Here is a 22,666-nt window from a genome sequence, read left to right on the forward strand (position 1 = left end):
TATGATTGATACACAGGATATGCTTTACACCTCGGAGACTCGGCCCCTCCCTACCTGTGCTGCCATCATGCTCACTTGTAAAAAACAGTTATTAAATATAAAGGACAGAGAGGTTTGACTTTGTTTGTTTTCCCTTAGGTATAAATTAATAAAAACATCTCACCTAGAGAAAATCAGTAAAATTTTGCATTTCTTTGTATTTTCTGATACACCAACTATCAACTCTATCAGGTAAAAGCCTTAATTCAGCATGTACTTTCAAACATGTGGCTAAATTTAACCACAGAGCAATTTCACTGAAGTTAAGATGAAAACATCAAAGAACCTTGTTGATCTAAAGAAACTGTAAAATCTACTATATAAAAAACAAAACTATAAAAAGGAAGTTAGCAGCTTCAGGATTTCCAGATGTTTGCTAGGCTTGTATAATTGAAAAATGCAATTGAGCTGCTTAATGGATAAGACAGTGTTTCCAAAGAAGATGAAGATAACTAAACACATACCATCACATTCATTACTTTTTGCTTTGTTTCTCGTTTTAACCTTTGACTTTAAATCCTAGCTGCATTTGTGTAAAATAAAGTGAATCAAAGATAGCTGCAGGCAACCAATCTCTTTAATTTGACATGTTTCAACAACCTTTTATTGTGTTTAAATACCAGAATATTTTACTTATTGCAAAGTATCCTGCGTGATACAGGTGCTCTGCTTTAAAATCTTATCTATCACTTATAATTCAGTCATTCTAAATTTAAAATACCAGTATATAGTACTAAAACCTCCAATTGAAGTTTAATATAAAAATATCAGCACAAAACTCCTTTTTAAAGTCCATTTATTGTGAGCAACCCAAATGCCTGTTTAATTATTATTAGTTATAGTATATTAATAGACTTTGCACCCCTACAGTTGCTAATTCATACCATCTCAGGTATTTTGATGAGATAAGAAATACTAAGTAAGAAAACAGTAAGTATTCAAAGGGTTAATTTGCTTAGAATAATAATAATAAATTAGTTTTTTGCATCTTCTTCAGTTCAAAATCCAGCTTTGAGACTGAGGAAGGCTTCCAAATCACATCAATTAAATAAGAGTGGTCCTTTTAACCAGTAGCAGTTTGATTGCCAATGACTCGAAGAATCTCTTTATGAATGCTTGGTTCCTGTGTATTTATACTTGTATCACCCACTTGACCATCTTCATAACTAAAAAAAAAGCACAGAAAAAAAAATCAAATTAGTCTTTCATTAATTTACTCAAAAATATCCAAAACTGTTTAAAACAATAATCAAGAGTGTTTATTCCATATGTGAACATTTTTTCTATTAAAATGCTCTGCTGCAATTCACCATCATGTGCTTCTCTCTCACTAGAGAGTGAAGGGTATTCACTGAAAACTGGAGGCTGAATAAGCCACTAGGACCCAAAGAGGACAAGTCATAGGGGAGAGGGGAAATGCCCACATCATAGACAGGAAGCCTTTAATGAACTCCTCAGCTTTAAAACATACAGCCATATAGAAATCGTACTTTACGATACGTGGATAGACTTACTGTAACATGAGGCAATGCTATATAGTGGGAAAAATTAGTAACTCTCTATTCATTTAATCTCTAACAAAACATCTACTAAACCTTTGTCACTAGCTTATCCATACATTTCCCAACAAAGTAAGTACAGAGAAAGATAAAAAATAAAGTGATACGTTAGAGCATTAGGAATAAACTTCTTTTTACTTCAGTTAGAACTATTGGAGGGAACACGGGGAAAAAGGTCTAGGACATACAGAAGTCGAATGTTAAAAGAAGTTTTGTACTCACACAAAGAAAAACCTTGTACACACGTGATCCGTATTGGGAACTACCCATATTTCTCCATGTTTGTGCAGATCGGATGAGGTTATCACTATCAGGGAAAGAATACATTTCATACTGATTAAAACATGCCTGAAAAATACTGGTTTAAAAGGTCTTCTTTTTTAAAAACTTTAAATAGTCTTCTGGGAATGTGCAGTTTTCCACTGCATGTCTGTGGTGTGGCGTAGACTCTGAGTTGACTGCTAGTACAAACAGGGAGATGAACTTGATTCTTGTTTCCAAAATGTATTTTCCAGAAAACACAGACGCTTTATATATGGGAGCCAGCTGTTAATTGGAATGAAAAAATGAAAAAGTGTATTTATTAAAAATTAATTTCAAATGGCGATAGGGCTGTTAAGAAGGAGCTGAGTAAACTGATCAGCCTTTGGAACAGAGATATTTGTGTTTGATGATTGCTGAGCCAAAAATAAGATATAACAGACAAAGCCTGAAGCTGAGGTATGACAGATTTGGGATCTGAAATGCGCCAAATATTTTAAAAAATTAAGCACAGCAATTATGACTCATGGAGGTCACAAAGCTTGCCAAAACTTGCTCACCATTTAGAAAACAGCAAAGTATTTGATGGTACTTTGTTTACCAGCACAATAAGGACAACACAGGAAAGAAACCTTTTTATTGCTAGGTAGAAATCTGTATTTTAGAAGATTTCTATAAATGCATTGAAGCAGTAACCTTCTGGACAAATTGCCTAACTGTGGGATGAGGGGTTTGACGATGCAGTGGGTGAAGAACTGGCTTGGCTGAAGGGGAGAGCTCCAAGGGCGGTAGTGAATGGGGCTACATCTGGCTGGTGACTGGTCACCAGTGGTGTTCCTCAGGGCTCAATTGTACAGCCAGTTCTGTACAATATATTTATTAATGATTTAGATGCAGGAGTTGAATACACCTTTAGCAAGTTTGCTTATGATACCAAGCTGGGAGGTGCTGTTAACTCTCCTGAGGGACAAGAGGCCTTGCGGAGGGATCTAGACAGATTGGAGCACTGGACTATGATTAATGGGATGAATTTTAACAAGTGAAAATGCTGGATTCTGCACCGAGGACGGAATAACGCTGGGCACAAGAATAAACTGGGAGAGGAGTGGCTGGAGAGCAGCCCTGCAGAAAGGATCTAGGGGTGCTGGTCCACAGCAGGCTCAACAGGAGCCAGCAGCGTGCTCAGGCAGCCCAGAGGGCAAACCCCATCCCGGGGTGCATCAAGCACAGCATCACCGGCCGGGCAAAAGAGGAGATCACCCCGCTGCAGTCAGCGTTGGTGTGGCCTCACCTTGAGTGCTGTGTGCAGTTGTGGGCCCCACCATTTAAGAAGGATGTGCAGGTCCTTGAATACCTCCAGAGAAGGGCAACAGGGCTGGTGAGAGGGCTGGAAAGGAATGTCCTGTGAGGAGTGGCTGAGGACTTTGGGCTTGTCTAGTTTGGAGAAATGGGGGCTGAGGGGCAACCTCATTGCTCTCTGCAGCTTGCTGAGGAGGGGACGTGGAGACGGAGGTGCTGAGCTCTTCTCCCTGGGATCCAGGGATAGGACACATGGGAATGGACACATGAAGCAGGGGAGGTTCAGACTGGACATGAGGAAGCATTTCTTTACTGAGAGCATGTCCAAACACTGGAACAGGTTTCTTAGAGAGGTGGTTGATGCCCCAACCCTGAACAATGTCCTTAATAACATACTTTACGTTTTGGTCAGTCTTGAATTGGTCAGGCAGTTGCACTACATGATCCTTGTAGGTCCCCTCCAACTGAAACAGACTATTCTGTTCTAGTCTAACACTACTATGAATAAATGCATATTCAATTTTTATATTCTTTTTCCCATGACTTGTAGTTTTTAAGAAACATTTATCTCTTGTAATTAATTTTATTTAAAATCTATATTAGCCACCTCCCCTAAGCACTTATTTTCACAGAAAAATGAAGTGAATATGAATGTTGTAAAATATATTTTACTATATATTTAAAATTCACCCTTATAAAATCAATAATGCATTAATAAGTGTGAGGAAAGAATGACATCAATTAAAAAGTCCTTGTGAAAGATGTAATTTTTGTTTATAAACATCAGGCATTATTTCTAGTAAATTCTAGTAAACCCTAGATTCATTTATCATCTTCTTCTGAAAGTTTTAGAACTAAACTTACGTATTTTTCTGTTCAGATCAAATTGCATTTTCATGCTAACTGACATCTCTTTAATCATAAAAAATGTTTCACTTGAACATTCTCAAAAAAATATATATGTTAACAAGTAGCATTTATAGCTTAAAGTTTCCATTTTGGAATAACATCTTTTCCACCGTTTGTCTTAATTTTCACTTTTAAAAATAAACAGATGCTCCAAATGAAGGGCAAATGGAGTTTACTAAAATTTCTTTTTGTATGGCCAGTGAGACTGATTACCAATTACTGCTACAATTCTTATTAAAATTTCATAATTCTTTGTTCTGAAAACCTGCTGTGGTTTCATTAGTTATTAAAAGAATAGCCAAGTCTTTCAACAACAACTGTCCTCATATGCCCTGGATTTTAACTTCACAAAATTTCTGAAGCAGTCAAAGAGAACAGACTGGTTACCAGAAGAACAGTGTATTTGCCTGAACAGTGAAAAATTATTTGGAAATTCAATAGGAAAGCTGTTTTTTCTGACTTCTGGTGTTTAATGCATTTGTCAAGAGCTTGCAGGAAGTCAGTGCTTCAAATAAAGGCCACAACTTTGGTTATCTTGATGGCTTAGGAATAGGATCACATTTGAAGGACAGACCAGATGATCAGTTGATACGTGCATATGATTATTTCATGAAAATTCAGTATGTTACAGGTTTTGTTTGAAGAGGGAAATGTTCTGAACTGAAATACAAAGGTGAGCTATTAAGCCAGGACTCGTACGCCTAGCACTAGTTTCTCACCTAAAAACAACCAATAGTGGAACTAATGGTCTCACTGATTTGCACCCAGTAACACTGTGTCCATGACTAAAGATGTTTTCAAGGGTTTTCAGCTTACCTTCACATAAGGCTATGCACTTTAGGTTACGGCTTTGCAAAAATTGTGACTGTTGTCCTTTCTTCTGTGACTGAAATGTAAAAACATGAGAAAACATAACTAGTGCAGTAAGACAAACTGAGTGAAAAAAGTAATGAAGGAGAGGGCTGCTATTTCCAGTGATTTAGTAGTGAACAAAGATAGAGACAGTCTTTCTAAACATTTCTATTTTACTTCTACATGTTACAGAATTTCGAAAAAAAATTATTTTATTTGTTTGGATTATTGTAGGAGTAATTTGAACTCCTTCATCCAGCAAGAAAAGTTACTAATTATTACAGAATGAATAATATTATTAGAAATATCAGAGTGTTACTGATAAACAAATTGATAGCAGAAAAAGGTGAATTTGATCAATGACTTTTTGGCCACTACCCTGATATCTTACTGGCCTTCCCATTTCTGAGGGCTTCTGCTGTTACATACCAATCTCTCTCCAAAGCCAGATTATTCTGTAGTTTCTATGTGTTAACTATGGAGATAGGTGTAAGATTTCTTTCTCAAAATTCAGCCCTACACATTAATGGTATGAGTCTGCTTTAGACAAAGCAGAATTGTAATGATTTAATATGTAAAAACCATGAAAAAGAAAAACTGACTTGCTATAAATGAAATGCTACTCATTTTCCAGCAATAGCAAATTTCAACTGCTTTTGCATCATTCTCCTGCAAGTCTAGAACTTGGAAAGCAAGGGCTTGCTAAGGGTCACAATACAATCTGTATCTCCTTTTCATTCTCTTCCCATATTCTTCTGCTTGGAAAAGAAGGGCACAAGACCTGCAGTATACTCTGGAAATTGTTACTAAAAGCCGTTGGACTGCATTCACTATTTTCAGTCTCTGAAGTTGTTGATTCCATTCAATAAAATAAAACTGTTAGCTTTCACAAAGAATATTACCTTTTTTTCAGCTATCAAGTTCCCAAGCGTAAAATCATAAATCTTCCAGAGATGGTGAATATACTGTACCTGTGATGTATTACTGCCCTTACTGCCTGAGGCTGGTTCATCTTTAGCTGACACCTTCTGCTGTTTCTTGTTCATCCCTAGGAATATTAAAATCATGTAAGACACCCTGGCATATAAATACTATAATAAGCAAAGTTAAGTATGGAGAATGAAACACATAGCACAGTGGAGATGGCAGTCCTATGTATGGCACCCAAAAAGCTTATTTTGTCATAGAATTTATCAGTTTAATCCTGCAAATTGCCAGGACACCTGCATGCATTGCAAAGACCTTAGGAAAATCAAGTTAGCATTAAGTAGGTGCAAAAGCAGACAAACATGAGCTTAAATGCCACTGATTTTGGCTCAGGAATGCTCTTAGGTGGTTGCTTAACAGAGTTGCATGTCAGCATCTCTTGAGGCTGACTGACCCTGTTCAGGCTGAAGTAACACAGTCTGATTTACTGTGGGTAGGACAGTAAAATCACGAGAGAAAGAACTTTCGATATTAATCTTATCACTTCATTTAGACTTACTAGAAGTCTAATTTTTAGGAGCAGTTAATTTATTTAAAGTTTTACAGTCTACCTTGGTTTAATAAATTTATTTGTCAGCCACAATGGATCCAATTTTCATCTCAGAAATCTTAACACCTACATTTGTGCCTTAGATCTCTCTTATATCCCTCATGTTGGTTTATGTAAAATTCCTGTACTGCATGCTACTACAGGCTTCTTTGCTTTTCCAGTATCCCATATTTCTTGTCAGTTTGCAAACACAGAATGAATTGTGGGGAAGTTTAACTCTTTGAAGGAACAGGGAGTGTAGGATTCCTCCATGGTTTTTACTAGCATCAAGTATTACATACTTCATTGGAACATAGGCCTCCTTTCGGAAGGAGAGTGGATGGAAGGGACCAAGAAAGGTAGAGAGATGAGAAAAAATACATGGAAGCTGACAAAGCAATGTTGTCCAAGAAGAAGGGAATTTTGTTAGATAATGACACTGCAACCTGCACTTTTAGTGAGTCCTAAAAAAGCTTCCATATTTGTGTAATCTCTGAAAAGCTAAAAGTGCATTTAGAGATTATTGATACTGAAGTTCAATAAATAGTACTAAAAGCACAGAGCTCTTAAAATGAATTGTGACATTACCTAAAAATACTGAAAATCAGAAAGCATAACTAAAACTATCAGAATTATCTGCATGCACACAAACACACATTCAACTACATTAGCACTTGCATATGTGCGGAAATGGTAAATATAACATACCTAAAGAAAAAAGTCATTGTATTTCAAAATCTCTTAAGTTTCTTCATATACACATTGGGGTATCTTGTTTCTATTATGCTTCTATATATGATTTAATTCTTCTATGGAAAACACTGCACGACTCCTTTTTGGATTTTATAGTGTGACACATTATGTTCCCTCCTCTTCTCATGCCAAAATAAACACACTGTCCTGCACTTTCTGTGCAATCTTGACACATTGATACTTTGGAATACTCTTAAATATACACAGTTGAACATGTCTATTGATGAGTATTTGTTTTGTCAGATCAGGTCGTAAAAGCCCATGAATCCATAGATAATGTTAGACAGACTTAGGCAGACACTGACAAAAAATCACAAAGCTGGATTTCCACTGTGTGATCAAGGCCTGCTCCACTACACACAGCATCCAGTATGAACCACTATTTACTTCAAGCATAGTTTCAAGATACTCAGCACCTTGGAAAAGGAGGGCAGGCATTTAATACGGGAATTCAGATTTTCTCTTTTCCAAATAAACTAAATCTTGGTCAACAAAGATAAAATATAATACAATGTTGTAAACAGTGAAGCTGATAAGAAAAGCAGTAGACTAAGATATCCCCCTGTATTTCTCCAGCTGTGGAGTGACTTATAAACATCACCTGAGTAACCAAATGATATGCTTGACAATGGACTAAGGTAGATTCCACTTCCAAACATTGCACCATGGAGCTGAAAAAAGAGTGGAGTGACTGTTTAACATTAATTTGGTTATCTGGACAAAATAACAACAATAAGAACAGGTCACAATGTAGATAAGCATCTGCCCTAGTACATTAAATTACTGCACAGTAATAAATGTTCAAAAAAGTCTTAAAAAAATCATGCTGAGACTATACAACTAAAAGGCTGTATGTTCTGGAAACCATGTCCAAATGCCCGAACATAATTGCACACCAGATTTATACATAAAATTGCATTTTCTGTTTTTAAACCTAACATTACCATGGAGGATGCCTAGAGAGGTTGCTTCTGTACATGGCCAAATATACCTCAGCCTTAACAAGGCTGAGCAACCTCAGCACGTCTCTCACATCAAAAGCTTGGCAGGAAGCACAGCCTAAGCCAGCCTTTGAATCAACAGCAGCAATACCTGCTTTTGTTTTCTTTAAGCTAAGAAATGAAGAGGTGGTGATGACACTGGTCATATGCTACAGAAAAATTCAGTCACTAGTTCAGTCTGAGTACTGGAGGAATGGATTCAATCAACCTTTTGCCTGAGCCAGTTCAGACATGTATATCCCATCACTGCAGGACTGTGCTTTAGCCACAATGCTACCCGTTGTCTGAAAAGAATAGAAGAAAGTGAATACTCTTCTTCACCAACATCACTGTTCCATGTCATAAAGCTTGGGCTAAGCAACAAAAGTGAGCAATTGTTATTAACCCTGCAGTTATCTTCTTGTCTGGAAAGGCAGGAAGTATGGCTTTCACTTCTCCACCAGGGACTGATGGCTTTATGCGGAAAAGCCTTTAAAGACAACACACCAAGCAGTTGTGGCAGCGCAAATGGGAACTCAGAGTACTTCCTACCTAGGTAGATGTTATGGCCAGTGGGCTTCAGAGTCATGCTCACACTTATTTCTTTCCTCTGACCCAATGATATTTACATTGTCTCTGCAATCTCCCAGAGCTCTCACAGCAATGTGCACACATGCTTTCATTCCTCCAGATCCTGCGATGTTGTATAGGATCCCTGATGAGTAGGTATTTTTCCTGACTGGCAAGTACTGGACTAAACAGGATGAACTGGGCTCAGGATATGCCTTAGGCGTGTGACAGATCTAAAAATGATGACGTGTAAAATAGGGCTTTACTGCTTCCTCTTATTCCCGGTATCTCAACCGTCAACAAAAAAAAATAAGCATAAACAAAAGGGTTCATTTTTGTGAATTTTGGTGTGTAAATGCTACCTTCTTGGCGAATTATCTTCCAAAGATACTAATAAAAACACCCAAACCACTCAGAGGAACAGCAGAGATTTCCTTTTTTCAGTGTCCTCTGTACCCCGATCCCTAGTCAGCAACCTGGGATCCTTCCCCAAGGTATCACGGACTCAGCTCTGGGGAAGGGCTGTCAAAACCCTGATGCTACAGTATGCTGAGTTACAGATCCCAGTCCCTCTGGTGCTGCCTACTTTGTTCTGTGATAGCTGTCTCCTGATGATTCAGTCTGAGAAAACGAACTGAAGTTTGGAATACCTCCCTCCTGGCCAGTACTAGGATCTCCACTCCCAAGAAAACCAGAGGAGTGGAGAAGATGCTATAAATCCAGTTCCTGTTAATCTAGTGTGCTGTTGAATCCTATAACATGGAGGTAGTTTATGTAGCTCTAAATTTTAATCCCTACCGCTTTTAAGCAGTACCGAGCTAAACCTCCTGGAGGTGCTCCTCTGCAATATAAAACTGAAACACTGATTCCTGCAATGGGATTTTCTATCCATTTTAGCAGACATATTATTTAATTTTAATTGCATCATAAAAATACCTTTTCCAGGTACACCAAGAAGGTATTTGAAATCTTCCCTTTTTTCCATCTATATGACTACCAGAACCACCTCCACTTAAAACTTGCCTAAACTAGCATGTAACCAAGCACGCAGAGGTTAGCTAAAGTCTATTTAGTCTATTGTTTACCTGCAGCCTCGTATTGGAAGCAACAACTAAGCCGTTCCTCAGGATGGAATGCCAATTTTCTATGTGTGAACCACTGAAAAAATGAAAAAGAAAGCATTAAAATCCACAATGTAAAATGCAAAATGAAATCAGCAATCATTTAAAACAATAAATTCACAGCTGTAAACCTCAAATGGCAAGAACAAAAAAATAGCATGGCATTTTGATAACCTTTGATTAATAAGAATACGTGTACTCACTGAAATGCAAAGGTACTTCCATAGAGATTTTTAGCAGCTCGGAAATTGGATTCTTTGGCTGGTGGACTGCTGAGAAGTAGGAACTGGTGGGGAGTGTGCATAAACTTCAGTTGCTGTAAAATATAAAACAGTGTACAAGTGAAAAGAAGTTGCTTAACACAAAAGCATTGTATTTCTATAATGCTAGTTCTTCTGATGCCATACTGTTTCACACAAACATGACTGCAACTGCATGATCTAAGTTGAAATTGGTCTTGTTGCCATAGCTTTTACCTGAAATCAAACAGTAAAAAAGCCTTTTGGTTTATGAAACATATGGAAGTTTCTGAAACAGATTTCAGCTTAATATGGTTCTAGTAAAGTAACTAAATTGAACAATTTCATCATGGTATTATAATCAGAGCTGGCTTTGAATTAAGGTTCAGATTTGAAAGGCTGCAGATTACTATGCCCTTAATCAGAGGATCAGAGGAACCATACTCAGAAATGATTCTCAGCACCATCCCTCTAAAATCCAAGAGCTATGCTCTTTTTAAGGTGTACTCACTGTGGATCTCCTGGTACATCATGTTTGTGTGCACTGCTTTCTGTACAGTTCTGTATCTAACATTCTATATGGTAACAAAACAAATAATGCAGCTATTCTCACCGAATCTCAGATGACTACAAGGTAGACACTTGCATTTGAGCTACTCACCTCAAATAGGCTTTTTCTGGGCATCATTCCTTTGACCTATTTTAGATATTCACAACATGATTCTATGAGTCATGTCCTGAAACTGCATTATTTCTCTCCTTTTTCTACTAATAGAGCCCATGTGAAATTTGAATGTAGACACCCACGTTTGGCTAGGAGACTCCCACCTAAAATGCTAATACAAGCCACGAGAAATGAGAAAACAATAAAGAACCCACAAACACTTACCCTGTTCACCGGTAGCTTCACAATATGTGATCTATTACTAGAAATAACCCTGAAATAAGGAACAGTTAGATGTATTAGACATGGTAACCAAACAGAGCTTTTCTTCTTATAAAATGTGTTACGAACGGCCACCACAAAGCACCCACAGCTGCAGGCCTTTGAACCTATCAGATAGAAGTAGACCAAATCTTGACTAGAAAATAAGATCAGAGGCTGTACAAATAAGCTGGAGCCTTTCCAGTGTTTTCAAAGGGCCCAGATGAGGTCCAGAAACAGTCCAGAAACAACTACAGCTGCAAATGTCAACCCTGACGTTAATTCTTAGGGTGAGCTTATACCAAATTACACTGGTGAAGTGATTATTCATTCAGTGTGGTACTTTAATAATTATCATCTCATATGAGTCAATTTTATACCATTGTAGAAGAGGATGTGCAAGCGGGTCTTGTTTATCCATCTGCTTCTTTATTTCCAAGTAAGGTGCCTACAAAAGAGTAATTATGTTCTTTATTTATAGCTGAAATCATAAGGTTAAATTTTGTATGTTACATTGCCCATGATTTCATCTATTAAAATGAATACATTATTAGTCTTACATCACAATTTTACTGACATTTAGCGTTGTACAGTTATAAATGTGTTTTGACAACAAGAAGAATTAATATAGCAATTATTTTCCCTGGAGTAAAATAATAAGCATATAATTAGCATCAAAATGAGTATATTGCAGCAAACATTCATGATCTTACAGAGAACAGCAGAAGATGTCTATTTATGTTTGGCTCTTGGATTAAGAAATTGGACTGGAACTTCACAAAATTAAGAAATATCCCAAGATAATCGACTTCAAATTTTTTTTTAACTGTTGCATGGTATAGACTGATAAAGTAAAATACTGTATTAGCTTATATTCTCTTTGAAAACCTTTGTTGCTTTCAATCACAGTGCAAAGCATCCCTTTAAAACTCTTCAGTCCACGAATTATTTTAACATTAAAAAATCACAAAATGGTGGTTATTTTTGTTTTTAAAAGACATTACATAAGGTAATAGAAATATCAAATTTTTAAAATTTTTACCAGATGTCACATTAACAAAAATACATAAATTTTAATTTTCAGTTTACTTGACTCCTCTCTATACACCTCATTCTTCGTTCCGGAATCCCAAAGTACTTTACTAATACATATAGAATAAGATATGTAAATTGTTGTGAGGTTAAATTTATATAGCACTTGGAAAAGCAAGGTATACAGGAGAGATTTCAATAATCACTTATAGTCAGCTGGGCTGTTTGGGAAAGGAAGTGTAAGAGTAAACCTAAGTACAGCTATCAGACTCTGTCCCACTGAGAATACTGAGAAATCATACAGTCGTAATGCCAAGAGACCCAGCCTTCCAAGTTCACAACCATACTTAGCTGATCAGCTGTTTTGCTGTAACAGAAATAAAGCTATCATTCAGAACACTGTCACAAAATCAATTTCTTTTGCTTTTTGAATAAAAGACCCAGTTTGGCTTTGATATTTCCAGAAATGCAGCAGCTGGTGATTATCTCATTGCAATGTCCCATCCTGCTGTTATTATCTCTTACACAAATTTCAAAAGATCTGAGTTCTACTTAATTATATTTATTTGACTGCCATTATGGATACTCTATGTTTGTTATTTTTAACACATATTTTAATATTATTACAGCTCTGTTGGAAAGAAATTATACTATTGACTTCCCCACTCATCATAGGCAAGCCATATAAACATCTTCCTAGTTCTAGAAATAGCAGTTAAGTTAGGTAAAGCTTCTTAAACTCACCTGTGTCATCTCTCTGATAGAAGTGATACTGTCCAATGCTTTCATGACTCGGTCATAATTCTTCTTCTGACGTAGCATAAAATAAGCAAACAAATTAAAAGAATATTAGTCTTTGGCTTCACAAAAAAATGAATTGAGTGTGTATAAAACCAAACCTAGGATGAATGTTCAGCAAACCAATGCTTTCAAAATTTCTAACCAGTAGCTTCCTTGCACCCACACACAGATTCTCTCATTCATAGTCCAGGAAAATTCCCTGAAAAAACATTATCATGATGTTTTTTCTTTGAATTTCACTTGAATCTCCAATACACTCAAAAAATTAGCTCACTTTTTAAACAAATATTTGCAACTAAACACAGGTTCTCACAGTTATTTGGACAATATGCTATTAAGTTAAATAATGCAGTGACTAAGTAGATTTTAAATAAAATGCTAAGTAAACAGATGTGTTAACTTTGCTAACAGCTTTATAAAACATCAGAGGTCCTTCAGTTGTCCCTCTGCCTCACCCTGATCTTTGCCTACCTTCTGCTTGGGAACTGCTACCAGACAGCTCCACTTTTTCTGAGTGGATGAGCTTCACCAGCTCCACATGTCACACCGCCTTCAGGAGCTTCACTGTTCCCCATCTCTGTGTCTTGCCAGCTTCTGCCCAGGGGCTTTCATCTCGCCCGTGCTGGCAAGAAGGTGGGAGGAGGCAGTGTGGGCCCTCTCAGCCCGGGGCTCTCTCCATTCCTCTTTTCGTGTCACCCTCTTTCATATTCCCTTGTCTGCCTCAAACTCCCACCTTGCCCAGCCACCAGACTAGCTGTCTCCTCATCATCTCCCTTCTAAGCACTTTCTGGCAAGTCTTTCTTCTTACATGCTACAGAACACGCTTGCCCCTTCCTGAGGAAGAACCACTGCTAACTGGCCTTTTTTCAGAAAAAGTGAAATGCATCTCAATGCAGGACAGCCAAAGTTCTCATTTATGCCCTTGGGGATGGCTCAAGTGAGATGTATTAGTTCATGGATTCTCGAGGGCTTCCCTGAGAGGCAGTATTTGCAGCCTGAGGACCAAGTAGCGGAAACACAATTCTTTACTTCAAAATTGATGTTTGTGCAAAACTCAACTATTATGTCACCATTTGATAAAATCACGTTTAAGGACATAATTGTTTGCAACAAGAAAATGAGATGACAGCAATAATGACTTTAAGAGTAAAAAGATGTAATTCCCTGGCTTACACAGTCTACACCTCTCAAAGGCCATCTTTCTCTTTGTGTCCAGTGTGTGCACTGAGAGAAAGACACTAAGAATATAAAACTTTGAATCTACGATTTGTATCCTAGAAGAATTTCTTGGCTTGAACATAACTTTGAATGCAACTTTCGCTTTATACCCAAATACCTTCTCAGAGACAATTAAAAAAGCTGTAAAGTTCTGAAAACAGTCACACACTTGTGCTATACTCTGGAGCTGTATTTCTTATAGTAGAGGAGACTCCTCCAGAAGGCTTTGCTTTGAAATCTCATGCATGACTAAAACCAAGCTATGACATAATGAAAGACAACTACTTACCCTGGGGTTAAAGGCCAGCGTCTGAGGATCATTAGGATCAACTACAGAAGGATATGGCTCAAAAATGACAACCTTCCTAGGTGACTCCAATGCAGACCGACACATGGATACTAACAGATCAACCACCTGGGGATCAAGAAAAATATTTATTCAATATATGTACTTTCGTATTGTATTGCCTAGTCTCCTTTTTTTACACATTATAGTAATACCATATTTCACTAATACCCAATCAGTGTTATCCCTGGGACACAGTTTAGGAATGAAATTTTTCCTTTCACCTCCACAGGCTTTGGGGTCAGCCCTGGTACATTATTAGAGGTGCATAAGCAGGACCAGTATCTGGCCCTAAACATATTGTCATGTCCAATACACTGCTTGCAGTCCTGCTTTCTCTTGTGCACATGTGTTAATTCCTGGATTAAATTCCTTCTCTAGGGAAATGAAGTCATGGTGGATGTGTGTATCTCTGTACAGTAGATGCCAAGGAAAAATGTCCCTCAAGAACGAGATAGGGATTGTGAATCTGTACCACCGCCTGCTGTCCTCGTGAAGACTGTAATCATAGCAACACCTGTAAACATTGCTTCTGCTAAAGCCAGAACAGTGTAGTGATTTAATAGTCATTTGCATGGCTCACACTAGGAGATCCTCTTCCTTCCATCCTGTTGTACAAAATTACAACATGGCTTTAAATATCTATGATTTCCAAGATTTCACCATAAGATCATGCGTGTAATGTCTACAAAGGCATGTATTCACGTATGTGCACACAGGCACACAAACAACGTAGCAACAGATGTCTGTGTAATTGTTTCAATATTTGTAATTCAAAGGTTAAAAATAGAAAACAGCAATCACAAAACAGAGAATGCAGCTTTCTGGCAGCTGTGAAACCTAAATCCAGCTCATAATGAAATCCAAAGTTGCCAAATAAATTAGCTCCTCTCTCCCTGTTTTTTCTGGGTCTTCTGAAAACACTGCTGTGTGAAAACAGACTTTTCCATGAAAGAAAGGAAAAGCTGACATGAGTCATACTTAGCAGGCATCCCTGGTTCCTCCCACAACTCCACACAGATCAGATCTCATCTCACAGCTCAAGCTAGTCTAGAAGTTATTATATATCTGCCAATGTATCTGATAATTTGGAGGAAAAAAAATAATGGTCCTTTAGAGAAGCAGAATGAAAATAAGAATCATGATGAAAGGGAAAAGGAACTGTGCTGCAGTGAGTCATACTGTTGCCATTCTCCTCCTCCATTCCTTTAGCATGAATGGACAATTTTCTCTATCAGTTGAAAAATATTCTGTTCATTCCACTTACAAAATGTCTCACATATATTGAAAAATGAAGTTATTTACATAATGATTCCTTCCTCCATGGTGCTCTGATTTCTTTCCTGTTTATAATACCTGCAAGTGTGATGAATGCTTCAAAACAGGGCATCTCCATTAGCTTTTGCAAAGGAGACCGGGAGTCTGCATACACAGCCAGGTCAGGCAACAGGCTTGCAACTGAGTAAATCTATTGCCATGAAATTGAGCCTGAGTTCATACACCCGGCTTCTCACAAGCACTGCTTTGCCTCCAGTCACAAAACACTACTAGGGAAGAGTTGCTTGAGTCCCCAAATCTCTTAATACAGTGACTCAAAGTTGTCTTGCTTTATCATTTGCAGGAGAGGGCTTTGGCTTAAAACTAGCACAGTTCTTAGAACACCATCTCGAAGTCCTCCTTTAAACAAGCTGTTGACTCTTGTATTGTTTCTCACCACGATACCTGCATATCGCTCTGGCATGGCAGAAAATGTGCATAGATTAGGCTTACTTAAACCCCTGATTTCCCCTGAGATCATTGTTTTGAGCTGATGGAACGCAGAGCAACTTAAACTGGGAGGTAAGCCTAATACAAACATTACAATACAAAGCATATGTGTTCCTTGGTAATAGGAAGTACTGTGGATCTAGCAAATGTTCTTATAGCTGGGCCTGAAATCCTTCTCCTTAACAGTGGGTACTGAAGTACGTAAATTAGGACTAAAATATTTTCAAGGAGGACAAGACGACACTTGCTGATGACAATTCCCTCTTACGACATCAGTTTCTCAGACGGTGCCTGTCTGCCTCCAGAGACTTGCTATAGTGAGTCTGAACTATCAACAAATTAGGCATTTAATTTTCAGTCATTTTGACTATGTGACTAAAATAAGGCAAGATGAGTTCAGGCTTGAAAGTTTTAAAAAGTATAATCACTTATTATTAAGAAGGAGCTATCATTATATTGGGAATGACAAAGTAGGGGTGTATACCTAAGAAAACTAGCTGAAAGCATAGCAGAAAAAAATGGGTGTGATTTCTAGTAATGGGAACCTGTATTTAGGCTCCTTCACTAAACAAAATGATTTGGAGGTAGATTCATATGACAAAATGTAGAGATTCACAGTGCAAACACCTACCTCCTACTAGTCAGACTAGGCTCTCTTTATAACCAATGGAGAAAATAACCACTGTGCTGATAGTGTATGCTGTGATTCACACCATCCTAAACTAATGTCAAAAGTAGCTCAGATGAATCAAACCCTGGAAGTGCTGATTCTTTCTGCAAACAGAAATGGGACCTCAACCAGATCAGATGTAGTGACCTGGATGCAATATTATCACCAGAGTGAGACCTGGCAAATTTTAGTCACCTGGGTCCAAAGAAACAACCAAAAAAATCTCTTAACTCTTTTAAGCACCATTAAGGTTGTAATCACTTCAGTACTCTACAGCAAAGCTTTGTAGATGCAGAGGTATTCTAGAGATCTAGAGCAAGCTCTGCATGTGCCTGCAACAGTGATACCTCCACAAAACATAGAGTGAGAGCTAACCAGGGCCACCTCTCCTGTCAGCTGTATTTAAAAAGAAAAGTGAGAGCTACTTGCTCATAACTAATGTGCAATGTACATGTAATGTGCCATGTAATGTGCCATGTAAGTGCCTGAATTACAAAAATAAAACTCTAGCTCCACAGAAAAACATAGCTGAGGTCTTCAGGGGACTGAGGAAGAGGTGGGGCTTCATCAGCACACCTCTTTCCATTTTGTACAAGCTTACACAGGTATCCCAACATTTGGTATGCCAGATGTTGCGAATATAGCCACCCAATGGTGTTCAGGCATCAGATGAAGAGCTGATGTTCAGATCCCACAGTCATATTCTCAAGTGGAGAAGCTGGTGCACACTGCTGTAAGTTTCTTCCTTTGAGGATATGCCCATAGGTGGTATTTAGGCACTCACCCAAAGAGTTTATTTCCAGTGGCTAGACTCACTAGTGCTAGTTAAAGTTAACTGAACTGAATGTTTGCTCTTACAAAAAACCCCTGTTGCTTACTATGTAAATGCACAGTCTAGGAAATCAGAGAAGAGTGCACTTTTCCGTAAGATGTGTAAATTTTTAACTTAAGATATTAAAAAGATCTTGAACGTAAGATCTTCTAACTTTTGAATTTACTGTAACATGAGGTTAAATGGTGATTTGGAAACATTGTTTATGATCTTTGTTTTAATGCACATACAAAATTATGACAGAAAACAATTATATGGTTACAACTACATCAATAACTGAACCTGGAGTCAGGAAGCAAGCTTATATTAAATTCCTGATCCTCGAGAAGAGAGAAAAAAGCCTATGCAGCAACATCAGCATGGACTTTCCCACTGTTATTTAATGATCAAAAGAACAGATGCTCAGTGGATAGCTGCATCCCAACACCATGAACAGGAAGCAGGTTATTAATTGCATGAGAGTAGTAGTGGCTCATTAGGTGAAAATAAATGGGAATTATCTCCAAATGACAATGGCTGCCTTTATTATCAACCCAGGTGACCTAATTGAGTACAACAGAACAAGAAAACACGGTTACTCTAATTACATGGAAGCAAAACAATGGAAGCAACTCATTAGTACCATTTGAAAATGCCCTGCACAAACCAGTGTCCTTACTATAAAATTGGACAAACAAATAATACTTACCAAAGAGTACGCATATGGGGAACACAAGTCTAAATAAATACTAGAAGAAATGGAGAAGACTGAGAATACTATAGAAAATCAGACACATAATAAGCATTAGATAATTCTACCTGAGCCCCAGTTGCAATTTCATCAGCAGCTTCGTTCATCACTCCTAATGTTTGGAAAGCAAATACACAGAGCTCCCGTTCACAAACAGTTGGCTATACAGAGAAAGAAAGTTAATTAGATTTTTGTTCTAGTTTTGGGTTATTGGTTTTATTATGCAATACCTACAGCAAAAACCCAAAGACATTTAACGTTGATTTTTTTCTTCAGATATTAACCGCAACATTAATTTCAAATTACCAATTTATGTCAATTATTAGGTAAGATACATTAGAGAAGCATTTTAATAATCTGAAAAACCAGTGTGAAGAACTCTAAAACCCATAAGTATTCACAGAGCATAATTTAAAAGAAATCCAAACAGATTATAAAACCAGAATTATAGGAATAGTACCCAAATGTCCTTAATGCTACCTTATCAGACTCTGAAAGCTTCCTACGTAATTAAAATCAATGGAGAACAATTTCAGAAACTAATGGGGGCACACCCCCTTCATAACTGCAGGTTTCTACCTCACAGCTTATATTCTGTCTTTGAGAACACACACAAAAATCTGATCTAGAAGACAAATTTCTTGAAGAGGCTATTTTTAATTTAATTTTTAACTAATTTAACAATTTGACAACTTCATAAAAACGCATTATATTTTTATAGAATAAAGATTGTATTTGGGAAGGCCACATTTAATAAACAAAGGTGCTTTCACTTTTTTCAGATTTAAAAAAAATAAATTAAAATTTGCTGTTGAACCAGTTTTTTGCCTATATTTTGAAAAATTTAATTCACAATGCCAGCATAATGATCAAATGAAAAGAATTATTTAAACGAGAACTGAGCCTTCTGCCTTCATAAAGCAAACAAAACAGAGACAAAAAAGAATACAGCTTTAAGTAAAAAGAACAGGCACGTCTTCATAGGCTTCCTAAGTGGCTGCAACCCTTACAGCAACTCCACACTTATTTACTGAAAGATAATTAGCAGATTAACTTTTTAAAGGCTCAAGTGATGAATCACACAGCAAATTGTCATAAGCCTTCAAAATGAACAAACAGTTGAAAGAAATACAAGAAAAAAACACAAATTAAAACCTTCCTTAAAATTGATCCTAAAGCCCGTAACTTTTTATTACAATACTGAAAAGAGTAAAAAATATTTTTTGGATACTACTTCTTTGAATCCATATTATTAAATCTTAACTCACTGAAACTTAAAATCATCTTTCTTAGGCACTACTGAGCTTTTGTAACTAAAAATTCCGAGTCTTGCTACCACAATAATCACTAAGTCATTTGCAATAGTATGCTTTGAAGTTCAAGCCAATGTCTCTAGGAAGCACTTGCAGAAATGAAAAAAAAATTGAACACACAAAGAAAACAAAAAATTTAGCTGAATTCTGTTCCAGGCAACAGCTTGGTCACTAATAAGCATGCTGCTGTATTTGTAGTCACTTGTTTCATAGCCCTTAAAATATGCATTTGCTGGGTTGCAAAGATTCGAGACTTCAATAAATATGTGAAGTCTACTGCATTGACATATTTCCCTTCAGTTGCTTTACAAGCGTCATCATCTTTCAACTCTAATAGAGTGTCACTCATTTGATTCATTTCATCTGCTATGTTACATTGCATTAGGCAGCAGACGAAGCCTAACGTGATCCAATTCACTGTGCTATGGCATGCTAGACAAGAAGTATTTATTATTGTCATTATTCTTAGGTTTTCCACATTTAGAAGGTGGTTAAATCACTTGGGGAAGCATGGTGGCACTACTACCTTGACTATCTTAATCAACAGTATACACAGACTCCCTTAGAGCAATCTAAGTTCAGCCACAATTGCCATGAAGAAAAGTGTTAAGAAAATATTTCTTTTTGAAATTTTGTTTACAACCTCAACAAAGTAAGTTATCCTGAGACTTAAAAATGACAAAGAGAACACAGGATTTGTAATCTTTGTTGTTTTCAATTTTTTTTTCCCCCTGTGTTACAATCTCAGAAATGTCTGAGCATCTGGAAGAGTGGTTAGGAAAATGGTCATTGCACTTATGTTTGACATTTGAAAGGCCTTTCTTCTCTCAGGTGGGCACGAGCTAAGATCTTTAGGCTGGAGAACTGCAGACATGAGACACCAAGACAGCAAAATTTGAGCTCTGAAGAGGAACAGACATTACTGTTAGGGTCTATACAATTATTTTGATTTTATGTATTTGATGGAACTTTATGCCCACTGAATATCTTGGCTCTGTGGTCAAATGGGGAAAAATAACCCAAATCCTGCAGCTATACGGACACTTCACCAGCCTGCCTTCACATATCCACCTTGGATGCCTTCCAACCCACAATTCAGCCACTTTAAGAGTACTTTTGGATCTTGTTTCTGAAATTTGTCCCAGTTCAACCAAATCAGATGCTTTAACTTAAATTTCCCACAAATGTTAGTAGAGTATTCAAAGAGATGCTGGCATTGCTGTTTGACTGTCCTCTACTCCAGTCATTAGTTAGGTTCAACTACTTAAACTCCTTTCTTTCCCTCCAAAATGAAAAGACTGGCTTACAACTGAGAAGCAAACATTTGGAGGGCTTTTGTTTGTCACGATGGTGACCTAGTTATTCAGTGTCACATTTCCATATTTTGGTTTTGTCCACAATTGTGCATGCTAGAACCAATGAAAACATACGAAAACTAAGTTCATAAATCAATTCTAGATGACAGCACTTAACAAAAATCACAAGCTTTGTGCGAAAACTGGGATTCAACGCCACTCTTACACTGCTGCTAGTGTTCCGCATACTGCAAACGTGTTTCCCTTTACAGCATCCACTTGCCTCTTCTCTTGTAATAGGATGTGAGCCCTTGGGACAGGAACAGTCTTGTTCTGACTTCGTATCATGAATATGAGAAATGTCCATAGCCACAGCAAACAAACAAGAACAACACTAACGCATTTATGAAAGCTATGTTGTTCCAATGTCATTTTTTTGATTTTGGTTCAAATACTATTCAGCAAGCTGAATTTTCTAAGAATTTCTGTGTATGTACATGAAAGTATAGACATGTTCTAACTGATGCGGATCCATATCCACGAAGGCACAGAATATCCAGCTTCTGTTTCATTACTAGTTCCCATTGTTTTCAAAAGGTAAATACATGACAAAATAAGGCTTATACATTTAAGTGTATGTTTCCAAATTTGCACCTCATCTTAGATGCATGCAGAATTCAACAGATTAGAACCATCACCTTGAAGGCATGCAGAGCTGACTAGCTGGGCGACTTTGTTCTCCACTACCTGAAGAGGGTAGCTATAACTCCTCCAACAACAGCTGCTAATCATATGCTAAAACATATGATTTACTTTTCATTTGAAAGGAGAAAATTAACACAAAGCCATTGACTTCCACACAACTACTATCTAAGTGAAGATCATTGATGCTGAAAGACTATTTAGAAGAATAATTATTCCAGTGGGGAAAAGCCAGAAGAAAATAAGAGCCAGGTAGTTAATCTGAGACTGCAAATGCTTGGAAGCAGAAGGCACTGACAGAAGCAGAAAGCATTTTTTGAGCTTTTGAGGTTATTCGACTTCTCCTTTAGGCCCCCTCCCGTTCTTTGCATGCTCAGTAGCACCTACCCAAACGCTGCTGTGATGAAAAAAGGCTCAATCAGAGTTTCCACATATTACAATGCAAGTGTCACTTCTTACAGCAGTGACTGTGAGTGGCAGACAGGCAAACCACCTTGGTACTAAGACATATTCTGGTTCCTGGACTCACAAGACTTACAATATTATCCGGACATTCTTTCAATTCAAAAAAGCTGAAACTTTCATAGCTGATATTGATCTGTCTTGCTCCTTTCTACCGTCTGCTGTGGCTGTGCTCAGAAGTGCAATGTGCCACCCTTTCCTGTATCCTGAGGGGTGTTACACAGAGACTAAAAACTCTTGATCTAAAAGGAGCAGCTCAGGAAAGGCTCATAGCCTGACTTACAGCAAATGTAACAAGTAGTAAAGGTGAAACCATTAGCGACCATCTCACTTCTAATGAAAGCAACAGGTATGGAGATGAAACGTAACCTCAAATTTCTGTTCTGTTTCCTACTTTCAACCATGGTAATTGTTAGTGTTCCCACAGGAGGAGCTTCTTTCTTTGTCTTTGTTACACTCACCAGAAGGATCATGA

At 37.4% G+C, this 22,666-nt stretch overlaps 1 protein-coding gene across 1 annotated transcript in view; it reads right to left on the reverse strand.

Moving 5' to 3' along the window:
- Positions 1–208: 208 nt before the first annotated feature.
- The window catches only part of PARP8 (poly(ADP-ribose) polymerase family member 8), a 117,686-nt gene continuing 95,228 nt past the window's right edge, over positions 209–22,666 (reverse strand). The window contains exons 15-26 of the mRNA XM_075411223.1: positions 18,488–18,580; positions 14,364–14,489; positions 12,800–12,865; positions 11,404–11,471; positions 10,988–11,036; positions 10,063–10,175; positions 9,824–9,896; positions 7,790–7,859; positions 5,891–5,967; positions 4,884–4,953; positions 1,821–1,905; positions 209–1,205 (exon numbers count right to left, since the gene is read on the reverse strand). Of these exons, the coding sequence (XP_075267338.1) occupies positions 1,103–1,205; positions 1,821–1,905; positions 4,884–4,953; positions 5,891–5,967; positions 7,790–7,859; positions 9,824–9,896; positions 10,063–10,175; positions 10,988–11,036; positions 11,404–11,471; positions 12,800–12,865; positions 14,364–14,489; positions 18,488–18,580 (993 nt within the window). The 3' untranslated portion in view covers positions 209–1,102. The remainder of the gene's footprint in view (positions 1,206–1,820; positions 1,906–4,883; positions 4,954–5,890; positions 5,968–7,789; positions 7,860–9,823; positions 9,897–10,062; positions 10,176–10,987; positions 11,037–11,403; positions 11,472–12,799; positions 12,866–14,363; positions 14,490–18,487; positions 18,581–22,666) is intronic.

The sequence above is a fragment of the Opisthocomus hoazin genome, chromosome Z (assembly GCF_030867145.1).
Source record: "Opisthocomus hoazin isolate bOpiHoa1 chromosome Z, bOpiHoa1.hap1, whole genome shotgun sequence".
NCBI lineage: Eukaryota > Metazoa > Chordata > Aves > Opisthocomiformes > Opisthocomidae > Opisthocomus > Opisthocomus hoazin.